We start from the raw sequence: 22,480 nt of genomic DNA, 5'->3' as shown, positions 1-22,480 counted from the left end.
GGAATTTCAAATGGCTCTACAATTCCCTGAATTATATCAAAATAAGTGTGTTCAAAATGAAAATAATGGCTCAGATAGTATTAAATCATTAACCTGTATGAAAGATCAAAACTATGAGTAGAAGCTTAAGGCATCACCAATGTGGCAACTTCATATTTAGAGACAGATTGATTGATAATATGTGTGTACATATTTAGTTCTTATAGTTTAATTTCTTTACTGTCAAAATCAACAACACTGTAACTTCCAGTCAACATTTCTGCAAAAGGATCTTGACTTTGTAATTGCTTACTCAAGTAAAAATCAATATAGGAATTAATATTCAAGCCAGTTGTAACAAAATGTTTAGAGCAATCTCAGTTGGCAGAAGATTTAAAATTAGTCATCACTTATTTTTGACCACAGAAAGAAAGCTAAAATAACTACTGTTTTGTAAGATAGCATGAGCTAGTGTAAGGTCTCAAAGGTTTTCCATTTATAGTATCAGACGTAATTCTGAATATCCACCTGTTTTACGAACAATAACAGTCACATCAACTGGCTCTTCTAGTTCATCAACTTTGCTTCCTACAAATATGGTTTGCCTTTTCCATAACAATTTCTTCATTTAGAAACATTTGAGAGTCAATCTTCTATAAAATATTATAAGTAGCTAAATGATAGCTGGTATCTTAAGTATTACATTTGGAGTGTTCTTAGGAATATAGAATAAAATGTAGGCTTTGGCCAGAATATCTTATTTTTCAAGTGTATGTATCTGGACATTTTTGCTAACAGGTGAAAACATAAGATCTTTTTAATGATTAATAATTATCTCTTATTCTTTTAAAGAAATATGGAGGTACAAAGAATCAAAGACCTTGCCCATCTAAGGAAGAATTTCTCATCACTGCTATCCTTGAACCTGACTTCTCCTTTCAGTTCCATAGCAGTAAATCTCTGCAGCATCAGCAGGTGCAGCCATTAACGATTCAATGTCCCTGCAGCCAATGTTTGTCTGTTCTATTTATTCCCATTCCTGACGTGTCACTGAATCAGGCCATACCATGAACAGATATTAAAAAATACTGCCTTTCTATTAATTTTAAATGAACTTTTAATCTACATGTAAATTTAAATTGTATAAAAGCACATCAAATTTCACCAGCAGAGAAAGAAGGGGATCAAGAGAGGCCACAGACCAAAGCACTTGTATCTCAGAAGCCAGCATTAGAGGAGAAAACAAAAATAAAAATCCTCACAAATAAAGGAGAGTAAGAAAGAATTTTCAGTTTAAGACATCAAAGAATAGAGATTAAATTCACGCTCAGAGGTTCATGAAATATCTCAAATTTGCTAGCTGTCAATTGTGACAAATAAGCTGCTGGGAAAAAATCAGATTACGCAGAGCCCTTCATCCTTTTCAACTTTCACTATGAATGTAGATGCCTCAGTTAAGATTCAAAGTGCATATGTGCAAATAAAAATTATAATTTTAGCATTGTTCAGCACTTTGAAAGGTAGTTAATTTAACTTAGTGAAAGCATAATTAAAATCATAGGAATGTCCTAATGTGATTAGCTAACTAAAATCTCATCTCTGATAATATTAAAGGTGGTATCACCTCCTCCTAGGGTGAAATAAAATTATTAATGTCTAGTAGAACCAATCGTGTCAGCCAAAGACTAAATAAAAATATACAGATTACATTTCAGCATGCAGTGAGTGTGATGACATTTATTTAAAATAATGCACTATTCTATTTTTAAGAATTAAGTAAATTATCTCTGAAGTTCTTCTTTGGGGAAAATAAGTGGTATTCAATCAGGGAGAATTAGAAACTACCAAAAGAATGTGACCTGGATTCAAACTTAAAAGATAAGCATACATAGAAATGATTTAACAAATCAGCAAACTCCACATGGTTAACGTGTATCTAGAAATAAAAATCAATGTTTTCATAAGACAAATCTAGTAAAGATATCGCACCATCAGTAACCTCCAGTTGAGCTTTTGCTAAAATGCTTCCTGCCACAGTTAAAGCCTGGCAGATGTAGTAACCCGCGTCGGAACGTTGAATGTTGGTGATTGTGAGGTCTCCAGTTGGTGACACTGAGCATCTACTGTTGGGCTGCTGGGGTTGGTTTGGGAAAAGTAGGTTCTGTGGAAGCAAGCACAATCTCATCAATATTCATTTTCCACTTAAAAAAATATGTTAATAAAAGCTACTACAATTAAGGAATATAGTGGGAAAAAGAAAATACATAGATTAAAATACATATGGTTCAGAAATGTTTAAACGCCACACAGTGGGTTTCACTAATAAAGGTTTTCCAAATCATGGTGAAATAATATCCTCTAAGAAGTCAATATTTTCTAGTTGAAAGAATAATCATCTGTGTTTTTAAAGTATGGGGATCTTTTTCACATCCTGATTTTCTGCTAGTTACTTAATATCTTTGAAGCTTGTTTCTTCATGTGGAAAATGGGCAAAACAATTCTTATCTGACTCAACTACTAAAGCCTCATGAAGATCTGGCCATAACATTGACTGTGTATGGGTTGTATAAACCGCACAGCTCTGAAGAATGCAAAATATGATTGCTGTTGATCATTTTGAATACTTGATGGACTCAATTGAATTTCTCCCAAAGTTGTTCAAAAGTGTGTGACAGAGAGCTGACTGTACTTCTGCTGTAAAGTTTTCGCAGCTTTGAATGGGGCTATAAACAAATGCTACAATTTAAGCAAGATTAAGCAAATTACTGAAGATAAAAAGAAAATGTAGAATGTTTCTAAAAGTGTGTTACCTTAAACAATTTCATAATATTACTTTCTTTTTAAAACAAAATTACTTGTTTACTCTATATCTCATATATACATATAGCCTAATTACAAATTGTAAAAGTTCAGCTATGAGAGGAGTAACATTAATTTGGATGAACTATGTTGCTTTACTGTTGTTCAATTAAGAAAAACATTTGAGTATAATAAATTACATTGGGGCATGTTTCCAAGTTGGATTATAAATAAGGAGATATCAATTTTTATGTTGTATTTACTTACAAAAAAGGACATTATAACCCTCTGGGATCTGTTTCTCCATATAGTAATTAATTTTCCAGGTTTGTAATTAAACAGTTTCAATACGTTGCAATCAGGAGGTAATAGCATTCAATGAAAGATACAGGACACATTTTCACCTTAAAATGTTTTTACCCTTGAAGTAATACCAATGGAAGAGGATAAAATAGGGTATTAACACTTTTCAATTATGCTAAATGACTTTAATCCTGCAAATGATGTCCTGTTTTAATTAGAAGCTCTTCTCTTTATTGCAACATGATGGATGTCCACTTTATTAGATTCAAGTGTGACACTATAAGCCCACTTTACATAAACATTACCATGTTATTAAACTCCTTCTAAAACAAGTGATGTTTGCTAGCATGTCAGGAATGTAATTTCAATATGCTATTGACCTCTTATAAAAAGTGTACTACTATATAAGGCTAGACATTTTCATGCATAGAAACACAATTTGAGAATCAGCTGATTCTACTGTAGATTCCAAATGTATTATCAAAATAAATGAGCTAAAAGAGAGAGTCTAAATTTTGAAGTCACTTGAAAATGATACAATAACTCAAAGTGCACACTTTCCCACAATTAGCCATTAGAATACTAATTTACATAGCACTAATATATCAGATGGGCTTTATTCTCTACAGGATCGCTTCCTCTACAATGTACCATCAGTCCACCTTCTAAATGATTCGTTGACATGGAAAATGGCATTATATGAAGGTTAACCCATCATTTTTATTCTCTGCTTGCATGACATAGGCAAAAGAAAATGGATTACAAGCAAAAACCGGGAACCTCACAGCTCTTCCCGCCTTGGAGAGTGCCTGGGTATCCTATTAGAGCTAATTGGCATTATCAGCATATATTGAGAAATATGGACCATTAAGTTCAGGCTTTTAACTGTTTCTACTGATGGATGGTCATAGATCACTGTAAAAACTGGGTACTGGAAACGGTAAGACCGATTTATTTTTTCCCAATATCCCAATTCATGATTTGAGAATTTATAATTTGCTCAAGCACTTCTCTCTTGTTCTCATTCACAGTATTTTCTCTCTCTGTGTATCTCTCTCTCTCTCTCTTTCTCTTTCTCTTTCTCTCCCACCACATCCCTCTCTATCTCTACCTCTATCTCTCTGATGGGAGAGAGATAGGTGAGGAAAAGAAAACTAGACATAAGATTTTATGTAGTCTTTAACATTAATATCTCTGGAATTATATGCCACTTTGTCAAATACAGAAAAAGGAATACTTAAATGCTATTTAATTGTTATTTATTTTGAAGCCATTAACAAAGATGTAGCATATTTAAATATCCTATGTTTATTAAGCTACACAGCCAATATACATTGTATGCACTACCTTGTAATTCAACTTGGAGCTACTTTAGGGAATGTGATTTACACCTGATATGGTCTTAGCTATATAATAACAAGACACATTATAATGAGATTTCACTCAATACATGGATTTAAAGTGTGAGTATGCAATGATCAAATTGCTTTACATCATTATATTTACTGTCAGTGACATAACATTTTGCTTAACCTTCATAATCTGTAAAGCAATTTTATATATAAACTGACTTATTCATTTAAACTTTGTTTGTGTGAAGTAAAATGTTTTAGCCCCGTGTTTTAGATTAAGAAAATGAGTTTCAGTACATTTAAATAGCACTACAAAAGTTGTACAATTTATAAGGAGGAAACTGGATTTTGAATTCTCTCCTTTGTGTGTGTGTGTGTGTGTGTGTGTATGCATGTGTATGTGTGTGGTATGTGTCTATGTGTATGCATGTGTCTATGTGTGTGCATGTGTGTCTATGTGTATGTGCATGATGTGTGTATATGTGTGTATTTGTGTGCATGTCTCTGTGTGTGGCGTGTGTGTATGTGTGTGGTATGTGTGTGTATATGTGTGTGGTATGTGTGTGTATATGTGTGTGTGTGTATATGTGTGTGTGTCTATGTGTGTGTGTATGTGTTTGTCATGCTGCCTTACACTTACTTTAGAGTCTGAGATGCTAACATCTGAAAAGAAATTTAAAGCAAACAGTCAAAGAACTCTATGTGTAGAAACCTATTTTATAATTACTAAATTATAAAGAAGATTTGAGAGTTAAGGCCTGGAACAGTTCTGATGCGGGATAAGGCAGCGGCCATCACCTTTCCTTACATTCCCATCACTACATTTACATTCCACAAATCACAGGAGGAATGACTCCACCAAGGAGAGTTGAGTGAGGAATAAAAGGCCATTCGTCCATCCAGACTGAGCTGTTAGAACTGCTCACTATGAGCTGGTACAGGAATTTATAGAAACCCACAACAATTAGAGATAACGGCTGAACAGAACTTCTACAGGCTTCCTTGCACACATGTATGTTGCAGATAAATATATGTAAGCTTTAATCAACAGAGTCTTCTAATGCAACTTACATTTCCCATCTCTGGCCAAGGTTTTAGGTTTCCAGAGATGTTTAATAATGATTTCCATTATTCCCAAGGAAATTCTTCTGGAACGTGTAGTAATAACAGAATGTGATGAGGAAGACCACCAGTAGGTCTCTTCCTCAGAATATGCCTAGTAGTGCATGTTTCTAGAAAGTTTAGAAGGAAAATATCTCCAGGTCCCATGGGAATGCACAGATAAATTATTTTGCAAACCACACAATTTTTAATCTAGTTTTAGCTGGAAATTTCACTCATTGACTACGAACCTAGAGGCTAAGCAGTTGTCCAACTTTAGACAAAGTTCTAAATGAGAAAACTAGTGTATCCAGTTGACTTTCCATAGAGACTCTGAGAGGCCATGTTGCCCAGAGAGGGCCCTGGAGAGGACAAACCAGGGCAGAACAAAGACAAGACAGGTATGGGTTCCTTCTAGTGTACTATGTGTTATTTCCTGTCTAACCCCACTATGGATGAATCCAGGAGGAATGGAGAAGGAAAAGATTTATCCTACTCTTAAATGGAAGCATGCTTTAATTAAGGATAAGAAGAGTCATTTTTGCTGTGTATGTAAGAGAGAGGATTGAAATTAAATTCTGGGCCAATTAAACAAATATTTGACTGTTTTCCATGTCACAGAGATTGTTCTAAGTACTGCAAGTGTCCTGACTCTATCACACCATGTATCTCAATACAAGAAAACAAAATCAGCTTTACCTTCACAGATTTTAAATAGCTACAGAGGTTTTGGTTGGACTTTTAACGATAATTTTGTTACACTGCTTTATTGCTGTTCTATGTAAGAGACAGAATTTTGAAAAGATTAATACTAGCAAATAAAGAATGCTTTTGCTGGAACATCTGACTGCCACTTCTTTTTACATTCACCAGTCTCTTTTTCAGAAATAAACTAAATTCAAACATTGAGAAGAAGAGAAGCAAGGCAAGCTTTCAGGAGCAGCAAAGACAATAGAAGTTCAGAGATTTCAGAAAAGCAGTGAAGCCTCACACTCACCTGGCTGCCTTCTTTCTGCCAAAAAACAGCTGGCTGTGGGTTTCCTTTAGTTTCACAGGGAAATGTCACTGTTCGACCTTGAGCAACAATCTGATCTCTTGGCCGAACCACAAACTGTGGGGGAGCTATAATTTAAAAGAAAAGAAAGCGTGTAAATATCAACCATTGACAAAGAAAAATATATCAAGGAGAAAATATGGTACCATGTTGATTGTTCAGTGCCAGAGAGAGACTACAGTTTTTTATTTACTTTTACACATTTCTCAAAACACAAAAAGCAAGACATTATATTCAATCAAATGTGAGGAAAGAAGCAAACTTTTTAGCAGACATATTTTAAATGTTGTACATTGTAATCCTTTGGCCTATATATAATTGCATAGAAAATTAGATTTTTAAATGATTTTAACATTTTTAAGGAAAAACATGGATTCTCAAGTTGGTTCTGTTTTTTAAATAAATAAAGATAAGAAAAGAATCACTCTCTTACTCAACCATCTCCTTCCTCTAAAGTCAATTTATTTATAAGCATTGGCAGTTTTTGTAGTTACTGCAAGAATTGTATAAGGCACAGGGATACCAGAGGGTATAAGATATGACCCCTATTCTTAAAAGTGCTTATATCTAGAATTCAAGAGTTGAAAGATTAAAGACATTGAAGAATTGAAGAGATGGGAATTATATACAAGGGTAATAAGCAATATAAATAAATGTATTGAAATGGTTGACTCAATCTAATTTATTTCATTTAGATAGATAAAGGTTAGTCAGGTAATTACTATATTCCCCTACTGGGCACTAAAGATACAGAGATGGGAAGCTTTTATCCTGAAGCCATCAAAGAGCTTACAGTCTAATGGAAATGAAAAACACAATGACAATGACAAAAACAAAAACAAAATTAAATCAACACTTGTCCAAGACTGTGGTAAGTGCAATGGTAGAGGTAATCTCAGAGCACAGTGGAGGAGAATTTAAGTTATTGTATGTATAAGAAACACAATAAGACTCAGGAGAAAGAAATCCCTTGGTGTTGTAAAACCTACAGAAGGCTCTGTGTAGAAAATGGGCATTATGGGAGCTTTGAGGTAAATGGAAAAATGAACACATTCCAAACGAGATTATGGAGCAAAGTATAAGAAGCAAGAACAAGTTTAGAATACAGTGTGTAATTTGGCAGGATGGAGGGTCCAAGTTATGTAAACACTTTTGGCTACAAAGGAGGGTTTAAGAAGTCAAACTGAGGATTTTATTCTGATTTTTTTCTAAGCTGAAAAGTGACAGATGCAAAAGATAATTTTTGGTGGCTTTAACCCTCTAATGAATGTAGCATGATTGGAGAGGAAGGCACTTAGTCTATAAAAGAAGGAGTCTGGCTGGGAGGCTAGTAAAATAGTACAGGTGAAGCTAATGAGACCAAGACATAAGTAACTCTGACAGAAAATAAAAGAAAGGGATGGGGGTAAAAATCCTAAGAAAGTTCAGATTTAAATGATGGTCTAATGATCTTGAGAGAGAATAAAGTGAAAGACAGTAGGCAGTATCATTGGAAGTTTTCACAAGGGTATCTCCCTACCAAAACTCATTTTTGTTGAGCAGAAAACAGTGTTTATTCCATGACTTTTCTAATAATCTATTTCCACTTTAACTCGCTTCTTAGGCTAGAAAACTGAGACCAAGAAAACATTTTAAAATCAACTCTAATTTTTAGAATCTAGTGGTACTTTAATGCCCTCTAACCATGAGTGATGTCTGGTAAAAACTGTCACTTGAAATCATTTCAGTCCTTCAGGAGAAAAGAAGTGCAGGTCCAAGAATGGGGTAAATGTAGAGCAGCCCCAAACATGCAACCAATTCTTCATCCTTACAAGAATCCTAGCATAGAAAAAGCAGCAGCATTTTTCCAGACAATTCCCTGGGATTTGTATTGACTTATTTTTTGGTGTTGTATTATACTGCCTCCTAGTTCAACACATCTAACACATACCCCAGGGACAGACGGGATAAATCTACTAAGTGACATTTTCTTCTATAACTATAGATAACAGAAGACTCATTCTAGCAGTATGGAAAACCCAGATTTATGAATCTGTTTGAACAGAGTGTGGTATACGTTGCCTTGTATTTTCAGGAGATTAGTTGCTTTTTACAATCTTCTTGTTATTTCTACACAATTCTCCTGAATCAGCAGATACATTGATTTTTGTTCCATGTTTTCTAATAGAAATGATAGTGTAAATCAATGTTAAAAAATTACTTTAGAGAAAAATCTTAAAACACTGCAGTGACCATTTTTTCAGTAGAAATGTGAAACCACCAGGTATTTGCACCAAAAAAAACACTTAAGGTTTGTTTCCATCATCTGCAATATTGTAGAAAAATTATATTTGTTATGAAAAAGTTAAGAATGAGTATGTAGTTATCTCTTTGTAATCCTATAAAGAAAAATAATAGTGCCAACATGGACACTTGCTAAGTGAGGAGTATTAAATAATTTAGCATGTATCTAAAATTATTAAAAATTCAAAACTCAGTTCAGTCAAAATCAGTCATTTAAAAGATTTGAATAAAAATCACCTATTTAGCTTATTAGTTAATTTGTACTGCTTTGGGCCAGAAAGAATTTAAATTACCTCACAAAAGTAGTTAGTAAAACTTTAGAGTCCTGGATACTCTATACAGTTAGTCCTTCTTTACAAATTTTTAAAATACATTAACTGAGAATAAACATGATTGAAATCATCAAATGAAATCAATGAAATATAAACATATATTTATGTATTTTATAGTTTTAAGCATATTATTCTTCATCTATCCAGTAAAATTACAAATCTCTATCACCAAAATTACCATGTGTACTTTAGAAGTACAGACTTCCAAGAATTTAATTTTCAAACTTTTGAAAAATTTTTTTTGTAGATGAGTGATTTTGCAAAATGCTTTTGGCATCCAGATACTACAATTTTAACACCGCTGCTAAAATATAGTCCTCAAAATAAGGACTGGCAAATGACCACATCTATGCATCCACTTTTCTGAAAAGACATAATTCATCCATTTATTCACACAAAATGTATTGATTGACTAAAAATGATGATACATTCTGGTTGGTACAGGAGATGGGAAGCCAAATAAATTGTTCTTGCCCTATAGCAGAGGCTTACAAGTAAATATATAAACAAATACACAAAAACAGCAAAATGTGATTTTTCTCAATGAAAACAGAAAAAATGCAGATGGCACTGGGGGAGAAAGAGTGGAACAGAACCAATCAGCCCATGTTGTGAGAGAAAACAAAGAGAAAAGCTGCTAGGGCATGGCTGCATTAGAGCTGTACTTTGGAGAACAAGTAAGAGTTGACTAGGTGAAGAGTGGTAAGGTCACTTGGGACAAAGAGAAGCAGCACATAAGGCAGAGACCCACTGAACTGGATTTTTAGGGGCATGTAAAAGATTCTGAGAATAAAAGAAATCTAGTTCACAGTGGTCATATAGATAGGGCCAGATGATTTCTGCTAAACGAGTGTGACATTTCATCCTGAAAACTATAAAGATCTGTTCAAAGACATTTTTGTAAGAAAGATATAATCAGATTTGTATTTTGGAAAGGATGCTTTAGAAGCAATGTGATGAGGATTAGAGAAAGAGCAAAGACAAAGAGCTGGCAAATCTTCACAAGTTAGGGCAGAAAATCCAGTTGAGAGTTTTTATTTATAGTAGCACCTAAAGATACCATTTCATCAGGGCTTTTAAAGGACAAAGAAATTCTGCAAAATCACAACATAATATTTACCACTGATTGTATAATCTAAAAAGGACAGGAAATTATAATTTCTGGAACTTTTACCCAATACTGGATTATTTTAAAGACCACTAACAAAAAACTGTCAACATCTGTTATTTATCCTATAAAATATATTATCATATGATGTTTATTTATACTGTACACTTACACCAAGTCAGAAATGTGTTGTATTTCAAATGCATCCAATAGACTATTGTCACCGGAACTTAATGTCACCACATTGATCTTGCTGGAAGTAAAATCATCTAATCATATTTTAATTTTAAAAAATGTAAAAATGGAAACATTTATCAAAGCAAAAAATTGAAGAGTATTCAAGCCTGTGAAAATATACATCCTTTCCTATTATCACCTGAAGGTGGACCAAAGAAACGAATTGCATCAATCACTTTTACTTTTGTAGACTCTCTGCCTGCCCTAGATCTATATTGCAATCTTCTTTGAAGGGATATCAGCTGAAGGAACTTATTTTTGAGGTTCTAAATGAAAAACAGCATCAATAATTCTTCTAATAACCCTCCACAGTTTCAGTGTCTCTGCCAGGTGGCAGTGAAAATGGTCTGAAAATACAGTATTTGGCTGATGGCACCAAAGGGAGGGAGTAGACAGAGGTGGCATTTTATCAACACAGCACAATAGCACAAAGTGTGCTATACACAAAATAGATTTTCTATAATGACTCCCATTAAGTATTAAAAAAAAAAAACTACTAGGTCCTCAAGATGACAATTCCAAACACATGCTTAAACCCAATGTGAATTAAAGAGATTGAGTTATAAACTCCAGAAGAACATGCCTGTTATAAAAATGGCAGTTCTCCTATATGTCTCTGAGACAGAAGACTATAAAATATATATTTATATTCTGTCTAAAACCTGAAAGCATTGGAAAAATCTTTTGTAACTACGATGTAATATCCTACTTGCTTACTCTGTCACGTGATTATACCTTATTGCTTCAGCTATAACTAGAAATGAGATGAAGCAAACAGAATGACACAATTTAGTGTTTAATCAACACTTACAAGCTGAAAAACAATGGCTCTATAAGAAAAGTATGTTGTGTGATTTCCAGAGAAGTAGACCCAAATATAAAAAGGTCAATTAAGATTAGAGGTCTGGGACAGTTCACTTGAAACTGTGTTTTGAGAATTTAAATACAATGCACGGTAAATTAGATTTGATTTCTGCTAAATTATGCTTTGATACTGCATTCAGCCCAAGCTGGCTTCAATCAAAGTCATGCTGCAGCTCCGTTATGCTAATGCCTGCTGGTGAGAGTGAGTGGGTGATATGGAAATCAGATGGCTGGACATGAGTAGGAAGCACAGGCCGTGCATGAGTTGGGCTTTGAGATGAGCGGATAGGGGACCCTAAAGGTTAATCACATCATGTTCAGAGTTGTTTCAACAGGAAAATATGACTTCCTATGGCAGGCATTAGCATGGAGAGAGTCATGCAACAGCTACGTACATTCGTGTGTGGCACAGGGTGAATACAGGTATGCTCAGCCACTCTTTTTCTTTGGATATAATTTTATGCCTGAATGAATAAACTTTTAATTCTATAATAGCCATTTCAAATTTTTTGACAAACTAAAGTAGAATTTTTTTTTTTGCTATTTTATATATTTACTTGTTAAATACTAACATATTCTATAAGCATATTTAAGAAGCATTCTCTTCCGTCATTTGCTTGAGTTAAAATTTCACTTAGTCACAAACCGTTTAGTAGAATGGCAATAATTAACATTAATTGAGTGCTTATTACGTGCTAGAGTTTGTGTTAAACCCTCCACAGGCATTATCTCAATTAATACTTGAAAAGCCTTATGTTTCAACTACTATCATAACGATGTAAAACCAGTAAACTGAATCTTACGCAGGGCATAAGTAACACAGCTTTATTAGTTTATTTTATTTTATTAAGTTCCGCCGTGCATGTGCAGGATGTGCAGGTTTGTTACGTAGGTAAACGTGTGCCATGATGAACTGCTGCACCTACCAACCCCTCACCTAGGTATTAACCGCATCATGCGTTAGCTATTTTTCCTGATGCTGCGCGCCCCAACTGCCCCCAACTGGCCCCAGTGTGTATTGTTCCCCTCCGTGTGCCTATGTGTTCACATTGTTCAGCTTCCACTTATAAGTGACAACATGCAAGAAACACAGCTTTCTTAAAGTTAAATTAGATTGGAGGACAGGTTTGACTTCTGGTTTATTCCAATGCCACAGTAGAAACTCTTAAACACTGAGATGCCAGATTCATTTGGTTCCCTTCGAACCAAGATCGGATTAACTAAAAATTTGTCATATCTAATACGAAGAAGAATGATAGACATTTAATGCTATCATTTCCAATGCACTATAAAGATTTGAAAAATAATAACATTATGTTTTTCCTGAATAACTGTTTTTATTATTAGGGTAGCATAAAACCCATTACCTTTCTCTTTCTATACTACCTGTAAGTATAACCTTTCTTAAGCACACTTTCTTCAAGTCACTCTTTATTCATAAACCTATAGTACTTTTCATTGCACCACAGTGAAACCTACAATACTTACCATAGCGATGCTTGCAAATTATTCTTCTCCGTGTAGCATTCTGGCTTCCATCCGCTGATCTAAGATTTTCCAATCCTGACACTCATTTGTCCCCAAACTAGCTCCAGCATTTCAGCAGAGCAGTCTACTTTCAATCACTGGTATTTGCTTGGTCTTGTGGTTGACCCACCCTGATATCAATTATCCTTTGGTCCTCTTTGTCAACAATGATTAACCTGAACAATCTCTGACCTTGTACTTGTCTTGTGTTCTTTTCCCATTTAAGGTACTTGCTCTTGCTTGCATTGCCTTCTCTATTTTTCCCCAGCCTATGTGTCTGACTTCCTCAGTTCAGTTTGAAGGTTTTACTGGTATGGGGTGCTGTCTACTATTTAGCATATAAATGGTGTATTTTTTTCATCTAGAAAAGCCCAAAACAGTGAACACTAAATGAATGCCTCGGAATAGTACATTTTAAAAAGAATAGAATCCTTGATCTAAAGCAAATACTCAATATTTTTTCCATCTCATTATACCTAAGGAATAATATATCTGCATTATTACACCTATTCCATTATACCTATACACATACCCAACAGTGACAGTGACTTACAATTGCAGTAGTAAATATGGTGTTTGAAAACAATATATATATGATTTGAAAAAAAACTAATCGATTCTGGTATGTGTTGTTTCAAATATGTTACCTGAATACAAATCTAAGTGATTCTGATATGCCCTTTTGTAGAGAGTGCTGCTACACTACGTTGAAAATTTATGACCCAAAGGCTATAAATGAGTAGCCAATATTCCAGAGTAACAAAGCACTATAGACAAATAAAGACATTGTGTAACAATGGGTTTTAAAAGTTCCTGCAAAAGGCCGGGCACGGTGGCTCACTCCTGTAATCCTAGCACTTTGGGAGGCCGAGGCGGGTGGATTGTATGAGCTCTGGAGTTTGAGACCAGCCTGGGCAACATGGTGAAACCTCGTCTCCACTAAAATACAAAAGAAATTAGCTGGGCGTGGCAGGGTGCGCCTGTAATCCCAGCTCCTCAGGAGGCTGAGGCAGGAGAATTGCTTGAACCCGGGAGGCGGAGCTTGCAGTGAGCCGAGATTATTGCGCCACTGCACTCCAGCCTGGGCGACAGAGCGAGCCTCCGTCTCTAAAAAGAAGAAAAAAAATAAAAAAGTTTCTGCAAAAATTAGTTAATAGGCTTGCCTCCACCAACAAGAAACAGATAGTGAGAAATCGTTTCTTTGCAATGCAATCTAGACCAGTAGTAAGAGGTAAATGTTTACTCAATTTATACTCAACTCAGGTTGGGTTCTAACTGATACATGAATGTTTCTTCAACTTATTTAATTTTATTTAATTTTTACTATGTAATACTTCATTTGATTTCAAAAGATTTTCTGTTAATAATATTGGAAATGCATACACACTGCCATAGAAATATTTGATTTGAAGCTTATTAACACATAATTCATCTCAGAGGAAGCAATGTATTTATAATAGAAAATATAAATTAGAAATATAGGATTTAAAATAATCACTTTTATAGAGACTACTTAATCACATTTTACTCATTTGTCACTGTTTCCAAGAAATGTAAATGACTGGCCAGGCGTGGTGGCTCACGCCTGTCATCCCAGCACTTTGGGAGGCCGAGGCGGGCGGATCACGAGGTCAGGAGATCGAGACCATCCTGGCTAACACGGTGAAACCCCGTCTCTACCAAAAATACAAAAAATTATCTGGGGTGGTGGCGGTGCCTGTGGTCCCAGCTGCTCGGGAGGCTGAGGCAGGAGAATGGCGGGAACCCGGGAGGCGGAGCTTGCAGGGAGCCCAGATGGCGCCACCGCACTCCAGCCTGAGGGACAGGGCGAGACTCTGGCTCAAAAAAAAAAAAAAAAGTAAATGATCAAATTGCTAAATTACCTACCTTTCTAATTAACTATTTTGTTTTGTTTTTTATTGAGTCCATGGCAATAAATCCTTCAGATGAGTGATACACTTTCTTTGCCACCAGCTACTTCCTTGTAGCTAATAATAAAAATCCTTATTCCATAGTAAAATACCAATGTCTGTACCTGATATGGTTTGGCTGTGTCCCCACCCAAATCTCATCCTGAATTGTACCTCCCACAATTCCCACGTGTCTTGGGAGGGACCCAGTGGGAGGTAACTGAATCGTGGGGCAGAGTCATTACCCTGCTGTTCTTCTGATACTGAATAAGTCTCACAAGATCTGATGGTTTTATAAAAGGGAGTTCCCCAACAAAGGGCTCTCTTGCCACCGCCATTTAAGATGTTCCTTGCTCTTCCACCACGATTGTGAGGCCTCCCCAGCCATGTGGAGCTATGAGTCGATTAAACCTCTTTTCCTTATACATTACCCAGTCTTGGGTATGTCCTTATTAGCATCATGAGAACAGACTAATACAATAATACCTTTTCTTTCAACAATAATCATATATATGTATGTGCTTCTTCAATGTCAAAATGAAAAGGAAAAGCACTAAATGATTTACTGCTCCCATAAATATGAAAAAATAAATAATCAAAGAGAATAGAATGACTACCATGAATCATAATCCTTAGATTCTTCATCTATTTAGACTTCATATCCACTCTACACCCAGGAGAGGTCTCACATATACATACAAATTACATTCATTCATTGTATGAGTAAAACATGTTACTATTATGCACCTATTACTCTTTACAGTTTGGAAACAGTCTTGGAATTTGTTGATTGTGAGATTAATTTTGGAGGGTTCATATAATATCAGAACCTCCTCCCCACAAAAAAAACTCTCAATTATTCAAAATCTGATTACTTAAAAAGGCAGTGAAGTCAGCCAATAATTTCATAGTATGACTACAAAGTAACAGAAGTGGCTTCTGAATTGCCATGTGTTGCAACTGTAAAGGCAATTCCAAGGAGAGCCAATGGCATTGAATTTATTTCAGTAAGTGTAATACACCCCCCCCAAAATATGTGTATGTTTTGTGAAAGTGGTTCAAACCATTTGCTTTCACTTAGAGTCACACATAATGTGTTCCTGCCTGAAATGCCACAATGTAAATATCAAAATGAAATAATTCTACAATAATCTAGAATGGAAAGAATGCTTCTGAAAAGAGTTAACTCAATTCAAAACGTCTTGCATTTTTAGATCTCATAAGCAGGCACACAAAAACAGTGTTATAATGAACAGCTATAAGCACATAGCCATTTTATACTTGGGCCAGTGCCTTAACACTTATATTTTTGTTTTTGATGGCAAAATATTACTGGAATGTACCACAGTAATAAATTTCTACAAAAATGAATTCAGATGTTGCATGGCAATTCAATTCATAATACTATTCAATTATTTTTTAAACAACATTAGTGGTTTTCTTTTCTGTGAGAGGGTACTAAGATCTCTGTCCTGTGGAAGTCACTTCCTACCACAAGAGACATTCCTGGAAAGAATCAAGCATGTTACAACACATGTTACAATTCTGTTGTGACATGTTACAATACAATGAAGGTTGTAATACAATACATACTAAGCAAAAGAGTAACTTGACTCAGTTGGCCTTCTACAGCTGGAGAAAACATAGAGAGAGAAGAGAGAGGAAGAAAACGAGGAAAGAGATGGAGGGAGAGGGAGAAGAAAAGAAGGAGAGAGAAAAGAAGAAAAGAAGAGGGGGGAAAGAGAAAGAGAAACAAATTGATTTGTTCCTTTAGATTAAGTTGGAAAGGAAGGAAGGGCAGGAGAGTGTTCCTGCCAGAGGAGAAAACACAGGCAGTATGTTAGAGACAGAAGTTTCGCAGACTGCTCCAAGGCATCATTCCCCCCACCTGCTTTTTTGTCGCCTGTGGCAGTCTAGATGGGTGTGCTCCTTGAGTCAGCTTAGGTATTTGAAGGCCTCCGGCAGGTAATATAGTTCAACTATAAACTCGCTCATAGTTCGAGTTTGCCAGGCAGAAATAAAACTGAGGGATTGTTGGGGGTGGAACCATGTATTTTTTCATCTAAATGGTCTTTACTGGGTTTAGCAAGTCCACTCTAATCCTATAATCATATTAAATATTTCTACATTGCAATCAATAGTAATAGTTTACTCACACTGTAAATAAGGTGGGTACATTTGCAGGTAATTTTAAACTTTATTATATTTCAGATTACTAAAATAGATTTCCTTAATTATAGGTAACTACAGGAAATCATCTAACTATGGAAATCATTATGAGATTCGCCATGCAAGTTTCATAGAACTTTTAAATTATACATAGGTATAAATTGAGAGATCCCTAGGAAAAGCTGTCAAAATATTAAACAAGTTCTGAACTTTTAAATTCCATTGTCCCATATTATTCTGTACTTTACCAGTGCGTATGTAGCTTTGCTTTTCTACCTGCCTTTATCATTAAAATACTAAAAATAAAACAATAAAATTTTGTTTTCTTTAAGGGACTCTTAATATGAAATAAAAAGTGCTATTAACTTAAAAACGAATTCATTATTAGAGAAATTAACTCTTTGTTTGTAAAGAAATGATCTCATTTTTGACCAGTAGAAGAAGACTAGTTTAAAGTGGTGAAAAACTTCTTTCAAGATCCTAAATTCCTAAATTGGGAAAACTTGACTTCTCATATCTGGGATAGAAGGAGTTGTAAGTGTGGGAGTAAAGAGAGGGAAACTATAGCTTAAAATGGCTCTTCAAGTAAATGGTGAGACAAGACATCCATTTTCACTCACTTAACCTGTCAACTTGCCAGAACTGTCATGTCAGCACTCCAGCTAAACCACGAGGGCTGATCACATCCCATTATCTCATTTTTTAGAGAAAGATTGCATGAAGATGCCAATCAGAAAAAAAAAAAAAAAAAAGAAAAAGAAAAAGAAAAACTTGAAACCAAGGAACAAATGTACTGATGCTGAAGGGTTGCTTAGTTAACGGAATTTTAATATGCAACTGCAATGTTTCTTAATAACATTAATTACACGCTTAGTAAGTCACCATCCTAGCTCATTAGTGCCTTCTTTTTGTTGTATTTTATCTCCCACCAGCAGAATGGGGAATATGTGATTGGCCTGTTACCACTAATGTTGCTTAATCTTTTTATAGCACTATTTAAAGCTGCTTGCATAAACATTTTCTAGGCAAGTATTACCTATGTATGCATATGTGTGTATCAATTAACTGCACCAACATTTGTGTGCCCCCACCACATGTGTTATGCTAGACCTAGAGGCAGCAGAAGGATAAATATAACAATGTATTTACTGACAAAGAGCTAATAGTTTTGTAGGGGAGATGAAAATAATATCCTCAGTAAATCTGGAAAGCAATACTTGCCATAAGTGAGATTTTAAAAGGCATTCAGATATATTTTAAATCAAAATGTAATATAGTTTGCTAGTTTATATATTTTTAATAAATCTAATTATGTACTATTCCCTTAAGTGACATTTAATATGTTTAAGTAAGTAGTGTAGCAATTCAAATATCATGCATATGTAGGTGTAACACATATCATAAGATATATTTTACAGTATATGTATCATGACATCCCTGTCTACAAAGTGCAGCAACTTATGAAAATTCTGACTTTCTTCGAATACATAATTCAAATGTTAATGTGATTTTTTTCTGGACACAGCCAGTGAAACTTCTTAATACTAATCTCCTAATACTGTTTTGGGCCTAAGTATTCACATTATTCTGGTATTTAATATTTATAGTACTTTAGTTTTAAGTACTAATTAAAAATACTTAATATTTATTTTATTCTTATTTGAATAGACTCCAAAAATAATGATTATTCAAACTTTTTGCTATTTAGGTTAAGATAATTGAGTAAAGGCTTATATTGCTTCACTTTCCTGTGTTGAGTACAACAAAAGAAATGAATAATAAGAAAAAACTACCACAGCCCCAAAACCACAAATTATGAAGTACCACTGCCAAATACAGCAGAGTCTGAAGAAAACTGAGGACCCACACTAGACATCAACATAACTAGCCTTAATCCTTTATCAATACCAGTTGCACAAAAATTATCTAACATCATTGTGAGAACCCATGCCATGATCCTTTTATGGGAAAAATGATACTTAGAGTCAAGAGTGAGACATGGGAAATATGAGACACGACTGTAGAAAATAAGCTAAAATTCAGAAGGCAGAGAAAGAAGTATTGACAGAAAGAAAAAAAAAAAGCCTGCCGTAGTTGGCAGAATTCTGAGGCCCCAAGACCTCAGCCTTGCCCTTCCTGGAAATACTTTCATGATTATATTAGGTTACAAAAAAATATTTTGAGATATACTTAAGGTTACTAATCAGTTGACCTTAGAATGGGTTGATTCATCAGCTGGGCCTTACTTAATACTCTGGATCTTTAAATCAGAAAGAGGCCTCGGAGAGCTACAAAGCGAAGCACATGAGGAATTCAGGGTGCCCCCGCTGGCTGTGAAGGCTGTGGTGGCAGCGATGTGCGAAGGCTGAAGAGCAGCCACTCAACACAGTGAGTCACCCTGTCTAACAGCCAAGGAAATGGGAACTTCAGTCCTACAACAACAAGGAACCAGATTCCCAAAAACACCACAAGGAACTTTGAAGTGGATTCTTCTGGAGAGTCCCCAGAGGAGAGTGCAACCTGGCCAATATCTTGATTTTGGTCTCTGAAACCCTTAGGAGAAAACCCTGTTGAGACTGCCTGCATTTTGGACCTATAGAATGACATTGTTTTAAATTGCTCAATGTGTGGTCATTTTTGTGCAACAATAGAAAACTGACACACCTGAAAACCATCCTTATTATGAAGCAGAGAGTATAAAGGAAGATGAGGAGAGAGTTTTATAGGAAAATGCACACAGCTCGTAACTTAAAAAGGGTGATTCTGTTTCAGCAGGCCTAGTACAATACCGAGAAGAAAATAGTATGTTTTTAGTAAGATATTGAAAACAATGTTGTAAATAGGGGTTACTGAATTACCCTGCTACTTCACATTTTCTCTTCTCCAAATATGCAAACTCTAGTCTTCAGAGCTAACCAGAAAATGAATAATCAGATAGGAACCAAAACAGAATCTATGCAAAACAAAATTTAACAAAAACTTGTATATTAACTAATTACTTATTTAATTCATGACAGAAAAGGAACATAATTAATTAAAGAGAGATAAAGAACCTGTGTCTTCCAAGAATTACTCAAAGAAACACAGAAATAATTTAAAATAAATACTTAGGCATAGTCTAAATGAAATTATATACAATGAAATCTCTCTTTTAGAAACTAAAAAAGGGTTACAAAGGCTAAAAGACAAGGAAAGACAAAGAATTTTATATTAGAGCTTAACAAGAAAATAACAAAAAACAAAAAAATTAGAATACATTTTAGAAATAAGAGATACGTAATGATTGCAATTTTAAAAGTTAGAGATGCAGTATATTGTCATTGAGAAATCATACAATATGAAATAAAAATGATTGAAATTATTATAGAGAAGTTGATAAATGTGAAATTGAGACTAAGGAAAGCCAATATCACTAAGAAGAAATAAAATTTGAAGAAATGAGAAAGTAAAACAGAAAAAAATATTCAAAGATAAAACAGAAGAAAAGGTTAAAGCATAGATCTGGCAGATTCAAGTGGCTTGTTGCATCCTAGAAATATTACCTACAGGATGATCATTACCAAGATATAACTAAGCAAAGTTACTTGAAAGAAGGGACTACATGCATATTCATATGGTAAAAGAACATCCCAGCCAAGAAAAAAATATATTTTTTGTAAGTTTCAGACTACACTATAATACCATTCAATACCAAGACAATAGGACATTTTTACCAAGTTCTGAGAGGAAAAAAAATAAATAAATAAGGAAGTGTGAGAGTAATTTAAGATCCGGCCTCTCTCCTGTTCAATGGACAGACATTGTCAAGCACACAAGGCTAGAACCAGCTCAGCCTGAGAAGTAACCCACGCCTGTGTTTCACTTTAGAAATGAATATTAGCTTAAGATATTTTAAACGTTTCACATTATGGAAACTCGGTTGGAATATAGAAGATAAAACAGAATGCCTTTTTTAAACTTACCATTTAATCAAAACATATGGAGCAACGGAAAACCGATGCTTAATAATAAGTAAATGGGACTGTGCATAAAGTAGCTAATTAGTGCCAGGTGCAGGAAACATTAAGAGCTCTCGGGAGGGAGATGATTACCTCAGGTCATGGGGTAACAGCTTGTCCAAAGAAAAGGGATGCAAGAAACAAAATTCTAGGTCTCCTTTCAAGGTACACTTAGAACATCTTTTGAAAAAAGTGCATCCAAACATGAAAAGGTTCATGCATAATACCTTTACGTTTTCTTATTTTAAAAAACTGTGTTTTTCCAATATCCAATTATGTACAGCACATTATATTTTCCAAATTTCAAGTTGGGGTGGGAGATGGGGGTATCAAAATATCTGTTACATTATTCTTTAAGTAATGTCAGATTTATAATTCATGCTGAATGAATTTTTCAATCACAAACCTTTTTTTTTTGGACTTCTTAGTGGCCTCAGAATAAACTGCTTTTGAACATGCTTTAACAAAACTTTGCTTCAACTCATAAAACAGAACTTTCTAAACTAGTATATTTAATTACTGTGGTTAAGCAGTTGAAACATTAAAAAAATATGTCCCTATAGATTTCTGTTTAGAGTAGTGGCTGCTGCTTTTAAAAAATAATTTTTAAATGGCGAATTTTGCCAAAAAACATGTGTACTTCTTATTACTTCTAAATTCTTGTGTGGCCAATTACATTCTTCCATCAAAAGGAAGCATACTTTTGGGTCACTAAGTTAGAAAATACTTAGAAGTTTCCATCAAGTTGTGAATTGTCAGTTTGTTTTTTGATATTTTAAACAAGTTTCATGTGAAGTACTCAGCTTTCAGTTTTATACTCCAGGCAATCAGCATCTAGCATATGGTATACAAGTCACCAAACGGAGCAGGACGGCTTCATAAACAAGGCAGCTGGTAGATTCGACAGTTCCTTTCCAAATTACTCATCATGTTTTGAGTTGCTGCTGGGAAAAAATGTGGTGCCCATCTCCAAAATAGATGTTCTTTTATATTTTTGAGCTCGGGAGAGGCTTCCAATAGAAAAATAAGACAGATGGGTATAGGAAGCAAGATATTTATCCCTATTTAGACCATTTTCTTCTGTCAGTTTCCTCATCAGAAGAGTTTTCCAAATAAACAAATGAATATTTCAGCATTCATAGTTAACTACATCCTACGATGTACTTTTCTTTTCATATAAAGAATGCCTTTGGAATAGTAAAACGTCAAAACCACAGGAAGGGCTTGTGGATTTTTAATTATTAAAGTGATAGTTGCCTAGATTTTGCGGCAACCAGTAAATATGAACATTAGATTAAAGAGCTCTTTTTGACCCATTGGTAACATTGCAGATGAATAAGTGAAATCTGTAAAACACTTTCCTCTGTTGGCAAGTATATGAATGTCTGCTTTCAGTAATACCTCCCACACTGGGGCATCCTCTAAGTTCACCTGGAGGAAAACTCTAAATACAGGCCAGAGGCT

The 22,480-nt window shown here is 34.8% G+C and overlaps 1 protein-coding gene across 23 annotated transcripts in view; it reads right to left on the bottom strand.

The window, feature by feature from the left end:
• Positions 1-22,480, bottom strand: part of ROBO2 (roundabout guidance receptor 2) — a 609,610-nt gene that overhangs the window by 101,628 nt on the left and 485,502 nt on the right. For all 23 annotated transcript variants that reach the window (XM_054551634.2, XM_054551635.2, XM_054551633.2 and 20 more), the window contains 2 exons: positions 6,532-6,656; positions 1,969-2,140 (listed from right to left, as the gene is read on the bottom strand). In XM_054551634.2, coding sequence (XP_054407609.1) covers positions 1,969-2,140; positions 6,532-6,656 — 297 coding nt within the window. The remainder of the gene's footprint in view (positions 1-1,968; positions 2,141-6,531; positions 6,657-22,480) is intronic.

This window comes from Pongo abelii, chromosome 2, assembly GCF_028885655.2.
Source record: "Pongo abelii isolate AG06213 chromosome 2, NHGRI_mPonAbe1-v2.0_pri, whole genome shotgun sequence".
In the NCBI taxonomy this organism is placed as follows: Eukaryota; Metazoa; Chordata; class Mammalia; order Primates; family Hominidae; genus Pongo; species Pongo abelii.
This window is presented reverse-complemented; position numbering and strand designations above follow the sequence as displayed.